Raw genomic sequence first — 17,751 nt, forward strand, 5'->3', positions numbered from 1 at the left:
TAAGAAAGTTCCCAGGCTAGGGGTCAAATCAGAGCTGCAGCTGCCAGCCTACACCACAGCCACAACAATGCAGGATCCAAGTTGCAAGTGTGACCACTGTAGGTCTGCTCTCACCAGCACTGATCCCATTGAGCCAGGCCAGGATGCCTTGAACCTGCATCCTCATGGATATTAGTTGAGTCATTACTGCTGAGTCACAAGGGGAACTCCCCATTAAATTTTTTTTTCTTGCTTTTTAGGGCTGCTCTCGAGGCATATGGCAAATCCCATGCCAGGGGTCCAATCAGAGCTACAACTGCTGGCCTACACCACAGTCATAGCAACTCAGGATCTGAGCTTCGTCCTCAACTTACACCACAGCTCACGGCAATGCCAGATCCTTAACCCACTGAGCGAGGCCAGGGATCAAACCCGCAACCTCGTGGATCTTAGAAAGGTTTGTTTGCTTTTTATTTTATTTTTTTTTAATTTTTAATTTTTTTTTCTTTTTTTTTTGTCTTTTGTCTTTTTTGGGGCCGCACCCATAGCATACGGAGGTTCCCAGGCTAGGGGTCGAATCAGAGCCGTAGCTGCCGGCCTACACCAGCGCCACAGCATCTCGAGATCCGAGCCTCGTCTGTGACCTACACCACAGCTCATAGCAGTGCCAGATCCTTAACCCACTGACTGAGGCCAGGGATCAAACCTGCAACCTCATGGTTCCTAGTCGGATTCGTTTCTGCTGTGCCACAAGGGGAACTCCCCTAGTCAGGTTTGTTAATAACTCCTAAGCCACGTAGGGAACTCCCTCCATTAAATATTTTTAAATCCTATATTGTTTCATTTTAAAAAGCTATTATGAAATGGAATATATCTTTGAACTAATAGCTTACCATACTGATGTTTCCATTTTTAAAAATTCTGGCTTGTGAACAGATTTTTGTGGGATCCTTCTTAAAATACAACACACCATTCATTGATCAAATCCATTTGGTTTTCAGAAGGTAGAGATTTGAAATTTTAGTGTCATCAATTTCAGTGTATTCTGGCGGGGGGGTCAGCAAACTTTTGTTGTCTGTGGGCTAAATTTGGAGTATTGCCTGGTTTTGTACAGCACATGAATTAAATGTGGTTTTCATGTTTTTAAATGTTTGTGGAGGAGTTCCTGTAGTGGCTCAGCAGTTAACGAGTCTATCTAGCATCCATGAGGATGCAGGTTCAATCCCTGGCCTTGCTCAGTGGGTTAAGGATCTGGCGTTGCCATGAGCTGTGACGTAGGTCACAAATATGGCTCGGATCCCAAGTTGCTATGGCTGTGGCTGTGGTGTAGGCTGGCAGCTGCAGCTCTGATTCAACCCCTAGCCTGGAAATCTCCAAATGCCACTGAAGCAGCCCTAAAAAAAGAAAGAAAGAAAGAAAAATGTTTGTGGAAAAAGTCAAAAGAATAATATTTTGTAACATGTAAAAAGTTATGAAATTCAAATTTCATTGTCTATAAATAAAGTTTTATTGGAATACAGTCAACATCCATTTGTTCACTATTTTCTTGGACTGATTTTGTGCTATAGCTACATAATCAAGTAGTTGCAAAGAGTTTATATATGGTGCTCTCATTGCTTTATACTCGCTACTCACATCATAGTGATGCAGTTACAGGTCTTCAGTATTTCAGGTGCTATGTACATAATCCATCTCTGTGAAAAGGTATTTTAAGAGATGAAGTATGGGAATTCCCGTTGTGGCTCAGTGGTAATGAATCTGACTGGTATCCATGAGGATGCAGGTTTGAGCCCTGACCTCACTCGGTGGGCTCAGGATCCGGTATTGCTGTGAGCTATGGTGTAGGTCACAGATACTGGTCGGAACCTGTGTTGCTGTGGCTATGGCTTAGGCCAGCAGCTACAACTCTGATTCATCCCCTAGCCTGGGAACTTTCACATGCCACGGGTGAGGCCCTAAAAAGACCCCAAAAAAAGAGAGAGATGACATAGGTAAAATGTCATTACAGATCAGTATTATCAGATTAACATTATCTATTTTGATAGGGAACACTGAACTCTAATTAAAGTGTAGTTATTCTCCCTAAAAAGGAATTCTGCTCCTTGTTACTAGATCTATATTACAGAAAAATGATCAGTTAATATATTTCAAATTTCACTGTTAAAATATTTGTGAAAACTTGTTTTCTTTCTTGTTATATATGTACCTACATAATAGTCTTAATTTTCTTCTTGGCCTAAAAAAATCCTAAAATATTTACTCTTGGACTGTTTTTTTTTTTTTTGGCCATGACTGGAAGTTCTTGGGCTAGGGATTGAACCTGTGCCACAGCAGTGACAACGCTGAGGCCACCAGAGAACTCCCAAATTTTGGCATTTAAAGGATTTGGTTAGAAAATTAGGTTATGTGGAGTGCCTCATCCTACAAAAGTGTTGGCTCTGAATGAAGTGTTTTTATATTGCAGGAGCATAAATTCTGCATTTGAACACTGAGAAAACTATCTGGCATTTGCTTAGTTTTAATTTTCAGTCTTCTTTTCCAGGAAGATTCCTGATGTTACACCCATTGTAAGTGATCAGAAACCATCTGTATCAAAGTCTGGACGGAGGATTAAAGGAAGGGGCACAATTGTATGTGTGTTGAAACTTTTCTTTTTTCAAATTAATTATCTAAGCAGTAAAATGTTTTAACGTATAGGCAGAATTCTAACTTTAATCTTAGGTGTAGTTCAAAGACTGAGGAACTAGTTGTAGTCTCTATAGTTATGGGAAGGCACTGCTGTTACATCAGTGTTTATTGCTGTGTTTGAATGGATTTAAGTATGAAATGAATGTGTGAAACAATCAGTATGTTGGGAAATCTTAATATGTTGAATAATCTAGGCTAATTAGGACTTCAAAGATGAAATTTTTACGTGTGATTATAGGTGAATCTCTGCCTTTCCCATTTCTTTTTAGTTTGACATAACTTTATATCATCCTTTTGGTACTTCAGTCATATTGCCTTTGAATGGCATCTGAAATTGGGTCTTACACATACCTCTGTCCTGTAGCAGACTATCTGAGAGATATTTCTAAAATTATTGTTCCTAACTTTTTTTTTTTAAAGCGCTATCACACACCTCCAAGATCAAGATCCTGTTCTGAATCAGATGATGATGATAGCAGTGAAACTCCTCCTCACTGGAAAGAAGAAATGCAGAGATTAAGAGCATATAGACCACCTAGTGGAGAAAAATGGAGTAAAGGAGATAAGTAAGTATAAGCACAATCCTGTGTCTGTTGTATTTTAAGTGTTATGAAGATGGAGACATACTTCTGGATTTGTCATTAAAGATTTACATTTAAAATTAGACTGTAACCAAAGAGAATGCATTTGGGAATGCTTGGTGAAGTGGGAGGAGGGATGATTGACTTGAGGTGCTTTTAAGTCAAAATTCCATTTTTCCTCACAAGACTATAACCCTGCTAAATTTCTGAAAGGTTTCTTGTTCAACTTTAGAAATAATCAGGACTTAAAAAAATTATATATACCAGGAGTTCCCATGTGACTCAGCAGGTTAAGGATCTGGCTTTGTCAGTACAGTGGCTCGAGTAGCTGCTGTGGCATGGGTTTGATCCCTAGCGCAGGAATTTCCATATGCTTCAGGTGTGCCCCCCCCCGCCAACAAAAATTGTATACCAGACTCTTTCCAGTTCTCTTAGTCACTATGAATAAATAGGAAGGTAATATTAACTTCTGACCCCAGGGTCTTGCTTCTTCAGAAATGTGCTCACCTCTTGCTCTCAGTGATACCCATAGTGGAATATCTTTTTTTTTTTTTTTTTGGCTTTTTAGGGCCACATCTGTGGCATATGGAAGTTCCTGGCTAGAGATTGAATTGGAGCTACAGCTGCTGGTCTATGCCACAGCCATAGCAGTGCCAGATCAGTAACCCAGTGAGTGGGGCCAGGGATTGTACCTGCATCTTCATGGATACTGGTCAGGTTCATTGCCTCTGAGCTGCAGTGGCAACTCCTAGAGTATCTCTTTTTTAAATTTTATTTATTTATTTATTTTTTGCTTTTTAGGGCCACACCTGCAACATATGGAGGTTCCCAGGCTAGGAGTTGAATCAGGGCTACCGCTACCAGCCTACACCGCAGCCACAGCAAGGCAGGATCCAAGCCATGTCTGTGACCTACACCACAGCTCAAGCCAATGCCAGATCCTTAACCCACTGAGCGAGGCCAGGGATCGAACCCAAAACCTCACGGTGCCTAGTCAAGATTCACCTCCTCTGCACCACAATGGGAACTCCTTAATTTTTATTTTTGGCCACTCTTGCAGCATATGGAAGTTCTCAGGCCTGGAATTAAACCTACACCATAACTGTGGCAACGCTGGATCCTTTAACCCACTGTGCTGGGCCAGGGATCAGAACCCACATCTCCACAGCAACCCAAGCCACTGCAGCCAAATTAACCCACTGCACCACAGCGAGAACTCCCTAGAACTCTCAATTTTGAGCCTTGACATTACTACTGAGATTGTAAAGCCTACATCTATTTTCATGTACCTTTCCCCCAGTTTTTGTACTAAGTAGTTTAATACCTTAGGGGAAAGTCCTTGACTACCTGTGTAGGCTGAGATAAAATAGTTGTGCCAGTTTCTTAAGAAAGAGAGGCTTTTCTCTCTCTTTTTTTTTTTTTTTGTCTTTTTGTCCTTTTAGGGCCGCACCTGCAGCATATGGAAGTTCCCAGGCTAGACATCTAATCAAAGCTGTTGCTGCTGGCCTACACCACAGCCACAGCAACTCTGGATCCTTAATCCACTGTGCGAGGCCAGGGATCGAGCCCGCAACCTCATGGTGGCTAGTCGGATTTGTTTCCACTGCGCCACAACGGGAACTCCCAAGAGAGGCTTTTCTTAAAGTTCAGGCAGCTATCCTGTATCTGCAGAGAATCACCAGAATTTTTTGGAAACTTGATTTGACTGTCCCTCAGAAATTATTCTTGGAGGCAGAGCATCATGAATGGATCATAGCCAGGAATTCGGTAGGTCAGCAGTGCTCTTCTGATTGATTGGTTTGGTTTTCAAAACTCTTTTCCTATCAGATTTGAAATTTTTGGCTTGGCTCTGGGAAAAAAAAATCCTTTTGTAAGTGAATCTCTTAGTAGTTGTCTCTTTGAAATTGAAAGGTCAAGACTAGACCTATCACTCTTTGTTTTATCCTTCCTACATGGGCTTAAAGTGTTGATAGAGTCAGTACTTTGTTGTTAACTAGGCTTTTATTGATGCATTTGCTTTGACAACACATGTGTTTTAATTTTAAAGTATAGAACGCAATGCTTGTAAATAATGGCATGCATATTCTTTCCTATAGGTTAAGTGACCCCTGTTCAAGCCGATGGGATGAAAGAAGCTTGTCCCAGAGATCCCGATCTTGGTCCTATAATGGATATTATTCAGATCTTAGTATAGCAAGACACTCTGATGGCCACCATAAAAAACGCAGAAAAGAGAAAAAGCTTAAGCATAAAAAGAAAGCTAAAAAGCAGAAACATTGCAGAAGACGCAAACAGACCAAGAAGAAAAGGATTATTGTACCATCTGACATAGAATCTTCAAAATCATCTACACGACGACTGAAATCCTCCTGTGATAGAGAAAGGCGATCTCGTTCTTCCTCATTGTCATCTCAACATTCTTCCAAAAGGGACTGGTCTAAATCTGATAAGGATGACCAGAGCTCTTCAACCCATTCCAGCAGAGACTCATACAGATCAAAGTCACACTCACAGTCTTATTCTAGAGGAAGCTCAAGATCAAGAACTCCATCAAAATCTTTATCACATTCTCGAAGTAGATCAAAGTCCAGATCTAGTTCAAAGTCAGGGCACCAAAGAATAGCATCAAAATCACCAAGGAGAACAGCCTCTCAGTTAAGTGAAAATAAACTTGTTAAAACAGAACCTTTAAGAGCAGCAGCAGCACAAAGTGAAAATGTTGTAGTACAACCAGTGGTGGCGGAAAGTATTCCTGTGATACCACTGAGTGATAGTCCCCCTCCTTCAAGATGGAAGCCTGGGCAGAAGCCCTGGAAGCCGTCTTATGAACGAATCCAGGAGATGAAAGCGAAAACAACCCATTTGCTGCCTATCCAAAGCACTTATAGTTTAGCAAATATTAAAGAGACTGGTAGTTCATCATCTTACCGTAAAAGAGAGAAAAATTCAGAAAGTGATCGGAGTGCTTATTCAAAATACAGTGATAGAAGTTCAGAAAGTTCACTAAGGTCAAGGAGCAGATCTTCTAGGAGTAGATCTTATTCCAGATCATATACAAGGTCACGAAGTCTAGCTAGTTCACATTCAAGGTCTAGGTCTCCCTCATCTAGATCTCATTCACGAAACAAATACAGTGATCACTCACGTTGTAGTAGATCATCTTCTTACTCTTCTGTTAGCAGTGATGATGGGAGACAAGCCAAGAGAAAATTTAGATCCAGTGGGAAAAAAAATTACACTTCAAATAAAAGGCACAGCAGCAGCTCTGAAAAGACACTTCGTAATAAATATGTCAAAGGCAGAGAAAAGTCTTCATGTCAGAGAAAGCATAGCGAAAGCAGGTCATCTTTAGATTATTCTTCAGACAGTGAACAGTCAAGTGTTCAGGTTACACAGTCAGCCCTGGACAAAGAGAAGCAGGCCCAGGTGGAAATGAGTACTAAACAAGAGAAAAACAGAGTTGAAGAGAAATCTAAGCCTGCACAGGAATGCCCACGTACAAAAAAAAGAACTTTGAAAGAAAATCTTTCTGATCACTTTAGAAATGGCAGTAAGCCCAAAAGGAAGAATTATGCTGGGAGTAAATGGGACTCTGAGTCAAATTCTGAACGAGATATAACTAAAAACAGTAAAAATAATTCCCGGCTATCTTCTGATAAAGAGGAAGGTGAGGCCACTTCAGATTCTGAGTCAGAGTTGGGTGAAATTCACATCAAAGTCAAACCCACAACAAAGTCTTCAGCAGATACTTCACTGACTGATGATAACAGTGGTTGGAAATCAGGCAAACAGCCGTCATCAACCTCTGATTCTGAGGAGTTCTATTCCAATTCAGAAAACACTAGAGGAAAGCCACGTAAGCACAAACACAGCATAAAGGAGAATCTGAAAAGGGAACACACCAAAAAATCAAAAGAGAAATCGAAAGGGAAAAAAGACAAAAAGTACAAGGCTCCAAAACGCAAACAAGCATTTCACTGGCAGCCTCCATTAGAATTTGGTGAAGAAGAAGAGGAGGAGATTAATGAAAAACAAGTTACTCAGGAATCAAAAGAGAGAAAACAAATTTCTGAAAACAGTGAAACCACAAAAGAAAATATTCCCCCAACTAAGAAACCCTGTGAGAACAGCAGCCTTTCAGGTAAACATAATACAATAGCAGTTTCATCAGATATTGATCAGCCTACCAGAGATGAGAGTAAACTCAGCATTTCTCCTATAGCTTTAAATGCTGAAGAAAATGTACTCAGTTCTCCCTCGAACATTCAGCATTTTGAAGAGATTGTCCCAAGTGGAGCAGAGGATGTGTTTCAGACAGATGACAACATGGAAATATGCACTCCTGACAGGAGTTCCCCAACAAAGGTTGAGGGAGCTTCTCCTCTGGGAAGTTCAAGGCTTGACACTTCAGACATAAATATTGTTCTAAAACAGGATATACCAACAGAGCATCCTGAGGCAGAGGTAGCAAAACAGGAAAGCAGCATGTCAGAAAGCAAAACAGAGAGTGAAGTGGGAAAACAAGACAGCAGCTCTGCCACCTTGGCCAGTGCTGTAGAAAGCACTATGAAGAGGGAGGTGGCCGAGAAAAGCCAGACCAGCCTCATGGATAATAAATGGAAGCCCCTGCAAGGTGTAGGGAACCTGGTAGCGTCAGCTGCTACCACATCCAGTGCTATGGATGTAAAGACATTGACTACTGTGCCTGAAATGAAACCACAAGGCTTAAGAATAGAAATTAAAAGCAAAAATAAAGTTCGGCCTGGGTCTCTCTTTGATGAAGTAAGAAAGACCGCACGCTTAAACCGGAGGCCAAGAAATCAGGAGAGTTCAAGTGATGAGCAGACGCCTAGTCGGGATGGTGATAGCCACTCCAGGAGTCCAAGTAGATCTCGAAGTAAATCTGAAACCAAATCAAGGCACAGAACAAGGTCTGTCTCCTACAGTCACTCAAGAAGTCGCTCAAGAAGTTCCACATCATCCTCTCGGTAAGCATCATTTTCTTTCCTTTTTTTCTCCCAAAGAGAGTCTGTTACTGTTTAGCTCAAAAGAATATCAGAGTTAGGGACGGGTAATGGTGATAAGTTAATAAATAGTTTTCTTTTCCTTGTAAATGTTTTGTGGTTTTGTCTCACTGCCTCTTACTCATATCCTTTATTATATTGTGCTTGATTTTCATCACTTGATTTTCTTTTTTTTTTTGTCTTTTTGTCTTTTTGCTATTTCTTTGGGCCGCTCCCGTGGCATGTGGAGGTTCCCAGGCTAGGGGTCGAATTGGAGCTATAGCCCCCGGCCTACGCCAGAGCCACAGCAATGCAGGATCCGAGCCGCATCTGCAACCTACACCACAGCTCACGGCAACGCCGGATTGTTAACCTACTGAGCAAGGGCAGGGATCGAACCCGCAACCTCATGGTTCCTAGTCGGATTCATTAACCACTGCGCCACGACGGGAACTCCAATTTTCATCACTTGAACCTAAAATACAGTAAAAATATTTAACTGTTTTTTTCTTCCTAGTTATTTATCAGTTGTTTTCTTCCCTTACCCAGACTTCTTTAAAAATAGGAACATTTACCATCTGTAATAACCTTCTCCAATTTACTTGGTTCCTGGCAGTCTGTATCCTGTGCCTTCCTTCTCCCATCTCACTTAACTGACTAAGGTTTTCAGGTACTTTGGCATGGCCAGTGCCAGGGCATATTTTTAGTCCTGGAAGCCCTTTATTAGCTCTCCTCATCCCTCTCAGACTAGTTTATGCCTGAGTTGTGAGCTCCTCTTCCTTCTCCTGCTCTTGACTCCTAACAAGGCCCAGAGAGCTAGTAGACTGCTAGACTTCTCTCTTAAGATTTGTGTTCAAGATGCAGCTGTTGAGCTACTCCAGCCTCCTGTCGGCCAAGTATCTGCTTACCGTAGGCGCTTAACCATGGACAGCTCTGAGCTGTCGGTGATGCTGGCCATTCTGATTTAGTTTCCTACCCCTGCCTTTGGAGTGGGTAGTATTTCATTTTATAAATAAAGACAGTGAGGCATGGAAAGGCTAAGGAATTTGCTCTATGTTGGGTGGTTAACAGGTAGTAGGCTGAGATAGCTAAACTTTGCCTCCCCATTTTGTCTACCCACCTGGGCCTGACGCCCCTGCAGGCCTGCCAAATTGAAGTCAGGGATTGTTTGCTTCTCATCTTTCAGTCACCTCACAGACTTTGCTCTATAATTGTTGAGTAAATGACTAGAATCTCATTACAGAATGTGTTCTTGCAAATAAACTGCAACTGTCTTCTAAAACATAAGTATGTACTGAATGAAACCTATAAAGATATTACATAAGTAACTTATGCAAAGCATTATTGTTCTGTTCCCGAATGATAGGTACAAACTAGGGGAAGAAGGGTGAGAAGCCAAGTGAATGCAAGGGTCGGGGGCAGAATTGCATTTAAGTTTCTTGTTTGTTTTATTAAATATTAGGTATAAATTTATTTAATGGTTAAGGTATAAAAAATCATTTTAAATGTCATCTAGCTTAAACAGTAGAGCTCTGACATATCTGGTGTGGCCTTACCTTTCTCTCCTTTCCTAGAGTTAACAATTATTCTAAATGTCTATTACAATTTTGTTGTTTTTCTTTATAGTTTTACTATAAATGTTTCTATCTGTATACAATGGTGTTTTTGTGTGTTTTCAAACAAAATCTTTTTTATATATACAGATGTTCTACATTTACCTTTTTTCACTCAACATTATGTTCCCAAAAGTTACTTCTGTTGATACATGTAGCTATAGTTTATTTATTCAGAATATTTCAGAATGTGTCTGTGTTAATTTTTTTTAAACCCACCCTACCATTTATGCAGATTTGGATTATTTTCATCTTCTGGTTTCACAGATAGGGCTCCTGTGAACATACCTGTACTAGCCTTTTCTGTTTTTTCTTTATTTCATTCTGTTCAGTTTAAACCCTCATTAGCTGTTGCTGTCATACCCCGCTGTGAGGAATTCATAAGAGACCTTTCCAAAGACCTTTCCTCTTATTGGGTTTTTCCCTTCCTCCCCTACCAGTGATTAATTTTAACAGCATAATAAATTAGGATAATCTTATTTTTTACACTGTTAATTGTAGATCAAGAAGCTACTCTAGAAGTCGGAGCAGAGGGTGGTACAGCAGAGGTCGCACAAGAAGCCGGAGCAGTTCCTACCGCAGTTACAAAAGTCATAGGTGAGCTGGTGAATCCTGCCCTACTGTGTGGTCTCATCTGTCTGCTTTTCAAGGCCTGCCCTGCACAGGCAGGGTGGGATAACTTGAAAAGAATCTTGTCATTACTGAATAACAGTTAGGTCTACTTTCTCATCTAGTTCTTTCTTTCAAAGAGCTATTGGATTCTTACTGGCTATTCTAAGGATGGGATCTTACCAGTGTGAGGAAAGAAAAGCAGTAGAGATATTTAAGAGGCCCTCACTACTACCTCAACCCACAATGCATCTTCTTTAACCTAAGTTCCCATCTGGAGTCATCTCTTGGCTTGAGTTAGAGATTGGGAATGGAGGATTGTTAAAAGGGGACAAAGGGGAGTTCCCACTATGGTGTCTCTGCAGTGCCGGGATGTAAGTTCGATCCCTGGCCCAGCATAGTGGATTAAGAATCCACTGTTGCTGCAATTGCAGTGTAGGTTACAACTGCAGCTCAGATCTGATCCCTGGCCCAGAAATTCCATATGCCATGGTGCAGCCAAAAAAGAGAAAAGAAAAAAAAGACAAAAGGAAGAAGCGCCGGGGGAGGGCAGTGACCCAAAGTTTCTGGTTCTTCCAGCTTCTTCCACCCCTCTTTTGCCTCTCAGGTATTTTTCTCTGCTGCAGCTTCATTTTACTTATAGGTATCCCACCTGTGTCTTTCCTCTCCCCACCCAGTTCCTCTCCAATGACTTTATGTGCACCTCATAGAAGAAATGTGTAAAGCTTAGAATCTTATGAAATACAACATGCTTTAAAAAAAAATTTTTTTGAGGAGTTCCTGTCATGGCTCAGCAGAAACTAACCCAACTGGTATCCATGAGGACACAGGTTTGATCTCTGGCCTCACTCAGTGGGTTAAACATCCAGCGTTGCCGTGAGCTGTGGTGTAGGTCACAGATGCGGCTCGGATCCCACCTACAGCTCCAATTTGACCCCTAGCCTGGGAACTTCCGTATGCTGTGAATGTGGCCCTAAAAAGATCTAAAAAAAAAAAAAAGAAAAAAATTCCAGTATACTTTTGATGAGAAAATGAAATAAATATAGCTTCTGGATTTCATTGTGTTTTCTCCTTGATGGGCAAATAAATGTCTAGATTTTTGATATAGCCTGTCCTGATCCACAAGATGATGGTCCCTCATGTGATTAACATTAGGACATCCAGCAGGAGCAGATCCAGGAGCAGCTCATATGATCCCCACAGTCGGTCCAGGTATGGACAGGGATTGGGTATAACCACCTGCAGGGGCAGAATTAAAAGGCCTAGTTTTATAAAACCCTTAATTCCCTTTTTTAAAATGTTGTGTTTTATGGGAGTTCCCTGGTGGCTCAGTGGGTTAAGGATCCGGCTCTGTCACTGCTGTGATTCAGGTCACCGCCTGTGGCGCGGATTCAATCCCTGGCCCTGGAAATGCCACATGCTGCAGACACAGCCAAAAAAAAAAAGTGTATTTTATTGAAAAACATGTTTTTGTCCTTTTAAACTCTTTTTATCTGTCAGCCCATTGTACTCTAGTGTCAAAAGTGACAGTTGATGTAAAATTGTAATGAAAGGTATTTATTGACTATAATTGCCTAGTAATATCCACCAGATTCAATTAAACTAAATCAGTGTTAATTTTGTGATATTTTTTAATGCAGAAAAGAAATTAACATTTTTCTGTTTAATATGGTAAGTCTAATTTGGGGCAGTTGTTAAATGTTTCCAGTACTTGTTATGCAGACATGTCTTCATTACTGTCATATAGCATCCATGTTCTAAGAGGACATTTGAGATCCTAAAAAGAAATGGGAATATATGAGTATTCGAATGGGAAAATTTAGTGTTTGTTATTACTGTTAAAGCAGGTCCTACACTTACGATAGCTACTATAGCAGGAGTCGGAGCCGAAGTAGAAGCCAGAGGAGTGACAGTTATCACCGAGGCAGAAGCTACAATAGGCGGTCCAGGTGGGTCTCTCTCCTCTTGAGCACTGTAAGTTACTGTAGGCTGTTGATATGTGAGGTAATAGACTGCTAGTAGAAGAGAAAGCATTGTCTTTTGAGGACAGAAATACTACTTTCTCTTCTTGAACTTTATTTTATTTTTTTTCTTCTTGAATTTTATCAACAGAAAGACAGTTATTGAAAGTGGTCTTTGTATTAAGAGTTATTGGGCAATGTTGGATTTCCTTTTGTGGCGCAGTGGAAATGAATCCACTAGGAACTGTGAGGTTGCGGGTTCAATCCCTGGCCTCGCTCAGTGGGTTAAGGATCCAGCACTGCCATGAGCTGTGGTATAGTTTGCAGTAGCCAGTGGCTACAGCTTCAATTAGACCTCTAGCCTGGGAACCTCCATATGCCATGTGTGTGGCCCTAGAAAGACCAAAAAAAAAAAAAGTTACTGGGCAATGTTTATTGGTTGTTGGTTTTTGTTTTTTTCTTTTCTAGGGCTGCACCTGCGGCATATGGATGTTCCCAGGCTAGGGGTCTAATTGGAGCTGTAGCCTCCAGCCTACGCCAGAGCCATGGCAACTCAGGATCCAAGCCGCATCTGCGACCTACACCACAGTTCATGGCAATGCCAGATCCTTAACCCACTGAGGGAGGCCAGGGATCGAACCCACAACCTCATGGTTCCTAGTTGGATTCATTAACCACTGAGCCGTGACGGGAATTCTGGTTGTTTATGTTTGGATCTAAAATGGATTTTTAAATATTCACATACCTTTGGATAAACATTTCTTTTGGAAGGAATAAAGAGAGAAGGCCACTCAAACCATGGCCTACATCTTTAAATAGGGCTAGTTGCCATTAACAGCAAAGCCAATCTGTCAGTGTTTTAAATTGTAAAAATGTAATGTTAAAAAAAAATGCAACATATAATAAAATGTCATAATCATTTGCATCAGTAGCAGGATTGAGGTTTATATGATCAAAAATGTTTTTCATATCTTTATAGATATGTTTTATATAGCATATTTTAGCTAGTAATGCAGAAGTCTGTGGTTACTAAAATATCCCTTTCCCAGTGCCTTCTGATTTTACCCTTCCCCCCATGCCTTGCAGCTGCAATCGTGCTTGTAGAATATCAGTGTGATCCAGACTCTCCCTTGTTTGAAACACTTCAAGGACATGCCACTGCTCTCAAGGGCAGCTCCAATGCTCCTCAGCATTGCATGGAGCCCTCTTCACCAACCAACTCCAGCTTGGACTTTTCTGTCTTCCCTGCACTAATGTTCTGAACCTTCTTTTTTCTGCCTACAGATTCACATGCCCACTTCTCCATCTCCCCTCTGGCCTCTTGAAATGGCCAATTCCCACCTACTTTCCAGGGCTCTGCTTCAGTCCACTCACTGCCCCTGGGAAGCCCTTCCTGATTGCTAACCCTGAAATGTCACCCTCACTCATGTCTTGGCCCCTATTCTGTACTATCCTTGAGACTCTACTTGGTCTGGTGTGTGTCTCCTTAGCATCCAGCAGAGTGACTGGCTCTCTGTGATTTTTTTTTTTTTTTTTTTTTGCTTTTTAGGGCTGCAGCCATGGCATATGGAAGGTCCCAGGCTAGGGGTTGAATCGGAGCTGTAGCTGCTGGTCTACACCACAGCCACAGCAACACTGAATCTGAATCATGTCTGTGATCTATATACCACAGCTCACGGCAGTGCCGGATCCTTAACCCACTGAACAAGGCCAGGGATCAAACCCACATCCTCATGGACACTGGTTGGATTCGTTACCACTGAGCCACAATGGGAACTCCTTTGTGAATATTTTTCAAAATAACTGAATGATGATTATAACCGGGTCTTCTTGAATCACTATCCCAGTGGTCCTGTCCATTCCCCACCTCACCTTCATTGCTTATTTTGATTTGATTTTGATTTCCTTGTCTTTCATGAAATCCTAATTAAATATTGATGTTCATTTTGGGTAGTATGGAAAATTATTTTCATTAGCATGAGTGGGTTTCAAGTAATTCCCCAAGAAGTGATGTCTCTTTATCTTAACCTTGATATTACCACCATCTGTTTTTGACATCTTTGAGAGGTCCACAGTGTTGCCACAGTCAGTACCCCACTTGTCCACCCACTATGCTGTGCCTCATCAGTATTGCTTTCAGGCCACTCATATCAGAAAAGCAGCTACAAGAGGAGTTCAAAGGGTTGACAATTAAAAGGTGTTTGTTATTTGTTTTGTTTTGTTATACAGGAGTTGTAGATCCTATGGCTCTGACAGTGAAAGTGACCGAAGTTACTCTCATCACCGGAGTCCCAGTGAAAGCAGCAGATATAGTTAAAAGTGTCCCCTTTCTTTTTTTTTTTTTTTTGATACAAATTATATCTTAATTTGTAAATATCTGGTAACTTAAAAGTTTAAGAAACTTAATGGCAGTCTGATGTTCTGTTTCAATATTAGAGACAAATTTGAAAAATAGACACTTCTTAATTATTACTCATTCATTTATATATGCACAGGATTTAAAATACAGATATGTCTCCTAAAAATATTTGTATGCCACACTTTACAGCCAACTATGGAAATGAATTTCATTTTCTTGAATCAAGAAATCATGAAATTTAATTATAATTCGCAATATTATTTTAGATAGACTATTTTCTCCATCTCATGTATTTCCTAGAAAACAGATTCTTTTTGCCCATTTTCCAGGTTTTGGCATGTATGCTGCTAAGCAAAGAACTGTGAAGGAGAACTGATAAAGGTGGCCAGATATTTGTATACCAATTTCACAGAGTCTTATACATATGTGCTCTTAAAAACAAACCACCCAGCACTGACACTAATGGTAGCCAGGAGTATAAGGCAGTGGCTCTGGGGTTCTTAATTCATTGCTTTTTTGACTCAGAGGATCAGGAAAGTGGTCACCATACAGCCTGCTGTCTGTATTATTTCAGGCTGGCGGGTGAGGGTAAGAAGAATAAATCAGCCTTAACTATAAATACCTGCACTGTCTCTAAGGCCCTGATGTTTTATGTGCTTTTTAATAAATACTATGAGAAGTTCAGTTTGTTAAAAAAATAATTCTATTCCAGTTTCTGCTTTGGTGCTTGGTACCTTTTGGTGCCTCTTTAAGCATTATTCTTATATACTATACATTAAAATTCCATAAGAGAGAGAAATGTTTTTTTTTTTTAATTCACTGGCACCAACATGGTTCCTTCTGAGCTATATTCACTTTTAATATTTGGAGGGCTGGAGTTCCTGTCTTGGCGCAGCAGAAATAACTCCCGACTAGGAACCATGAGGTAGCAAGTTCAATCCCTGACCCTGCTCAGTGGGTTAAGGATCTGGTGTTGCCGTGAGCTATCATGTAGGTCACAGATGTGACTCGGATCCTGTGTGGCTGTGGCATAGGCCAGCAGCTGCAGCTCTGATCAGACCCCTAGTCTGGGAATCTCCACATGCCTCGGGTATGGCCCTAAAAAGTTAAAAAAAAAAAAAAAAAGTATTTGGAGGGCTTCTCTCAAGCACAGGTGTGGGCTGGAGGGTCCTGGAGCAGGCAGGATTGGCATGGGGCTGTGTGGCGACTCAGGTCTGCTGTGCAGAACTCCTGTGTGTGTGGTCCTAGAAGAGTCTATTGGAGAATGGACCTCAAAAGTAACACCGAGATCTACCTGCCACCACCCTGGACACATTTTTGCAGGGCTTTATTTTTTTAAGTCTTTCATGTTAGAGATAGACAACAAGCACAGTCAAACTGTTCTAAGCACCTGCCAGCATGTTTCCCTGTCTGCCATGGCCCAGTGAAGCCTTATGTGACATGGTAAACCTGGAACAACAGACAAGGCAAGTAGGGTGTGCGGTACTGCATAAATCACACATTTTCACAGTCTTGGGTGGTTCCTGCAAAGATGATTTGACCTGTAAAAACTGGTGAGATTTTTTTTCATCTTTAGTTTGAATTTTTTCCCCAAGTGTACTTAATCACCTTAGTGCCAGTTTAATCCAGTTATGCAGAAATCATAATGGATGTTTAATGTAGACTCTGTGCCATCCTACTCCAGGCCCTGCCTGGTGTACTTGGGAAGTGGGAAAGAGCCCTCAGTTGGAGGGATCTGATCACTCCTGATGGATGGAGGGGTGACCTTGGATGTATTAAAACCCTCACCCTTAAAGGTTAATAAACAGGGTTAAGTGACCAGTTGTTTGCCAAGTTGATAGATGAGAATACCTTAGATAATAGGACTTAAGTCAAACAAATGTACTTTGTAGTGAATGCAAAACAGTGTGATTCATATGAAGTGTTTTCAGAGGTTGCCTGCAGAGGAGAATATTGCTTTAGTAATACTCAGTGAAAAAAACTGCATTTCAAACCCAAATAATAACTGCCAAATCTCATTACATTAAGAAAAGTTATCTTTGGGCATTGTGTTAGTTTTCTATTGCTGTGTAACAAATTACCCCAAATAATAACAGCTTAAACCAGCACTCACTTCTTAGCTTACAGTTCTGTAGCTCATGAGTCCAGCACTATGGCTGGATTCTCTGCTCAGGGTCTCACAAGGCTGAAATCAAGGGTCAGCAGGGCAGGATTCCTTTATGGAGGCTCTGGGGAAGAATCTGCTTCTAAGTTGATTCAGGTTGTCGGCAGTATTCAGTTCCTCACTGGCTGTCAGCCGGGGGCCTCTCTCTCAGCTTCGTAAGGCTTCTCGAATTCCTTCTTGTGTGTTCCCCTCCATCCTCAAACCAGCAGTCAAGACCTTCTTATGCTTCAGACCTCTCTGTCTTCCTCTTCTTTTAAAGTTTGTGTGATTAGATCAAACCTGCTGAGATAGTCTCCCTATATTAAGGTCAGCTGTGCCATAGAACATGCCATTATCACAGCAGTGATGTATTCACAGGTTCGGGATTGGGGCATGAGATAGGAGGGGTATTTTACAATTCTGCCTCCCACAGGCAGTAACTCTGCCCATCACACTATGGGTGGAATTTTCTCCTGAAAAGGTGGGCCCTAGAAGCCTCATTTGTTTTCTCCATGGAAAAGAACAGCCCTCAGCTGCAGCATTCAACTTGTGTGTTTACTGAATGGACTACAGAAATAGCTTTTCTTCCTAAAGGGGATTATTCTGTATTTTAAGTTATTTTTTAATAAAATTTAATTATGTGTGTATTGTGCTTCTTAACAGAAAATGCATTATTGGACTGTTTTTGTAATGTCCTGTTTACTGCACATGAAACGTGATATAGCTGGTATTGTTCAAAAACTGTAGAAAATACTTTTGTACATATTGGTAATGTCTAATTTGTATACACTTCATTTAAATTTCCCTAAAACTTG

At 41.0% G+C, this 17,751-nt stretch overlaps 1 protein-coding gene across 11 annotated transcripts in view; it reads left to right on the top strand.

Annotated features, from left to right (window-relative positions):
* NKTR (natural killer cell triggering receptor) overlaps positions 1-15,477 on the top strand; it is a 30,794-nt gene extending 15,317 nt beyond the window's left edge. For 2 of the 11 annotated variants that reach the window (XM_047770865.1, XM_047770919.1), the window contains 5 exons: positions 2,522-2,609; positions 3,088-3,233; positions 5,345-8,236; positions 10,366-10,461; positions 11,629-12,422. In XM_047770865.1, coding sequence (XP_047626821.1) covers positions 2,522-2,609; positions 3,088-3,233; positions 5,345-8,236; positions 10,366-10,461; positions 11,629-11,932 — 3,526 coding nt within the window. In that variant the 3' untranslated portion in view covers positions 11,933-12,422. Of the gene's footprint in view, positions 1-2,521; positions 2,610-3,087; positions 3,234-5,344; positions 8,237-10,365; positions 10,462-11,568; positions 12,423-14,663 lie in introns of those variants that run through there. The other 9 variants (XR_007133832.1, XR_007133833.1, XR_007133835.1 and 6 more) reach the window with 9 other exon arrangements.
* Positions 15,478-17,751: the final 2,274 nt, after the last annotated feature.

Source organism: Phacochoerus africanus, chromosome 1, assembly GCF_016906955.1.
Source record: "Phacochoerus africanus isolate WHEZ1 chromosome 1, ROS_Pafr_v1, whole genome shotgun sequence".
Taxonomy (NCBI): domain Eukaryota; kingdom Metazoa; phylum Chordata; class Mammalia; order Artiodactyla; family Suidae; genus Phacochoerus; species Phacochoerus africanus.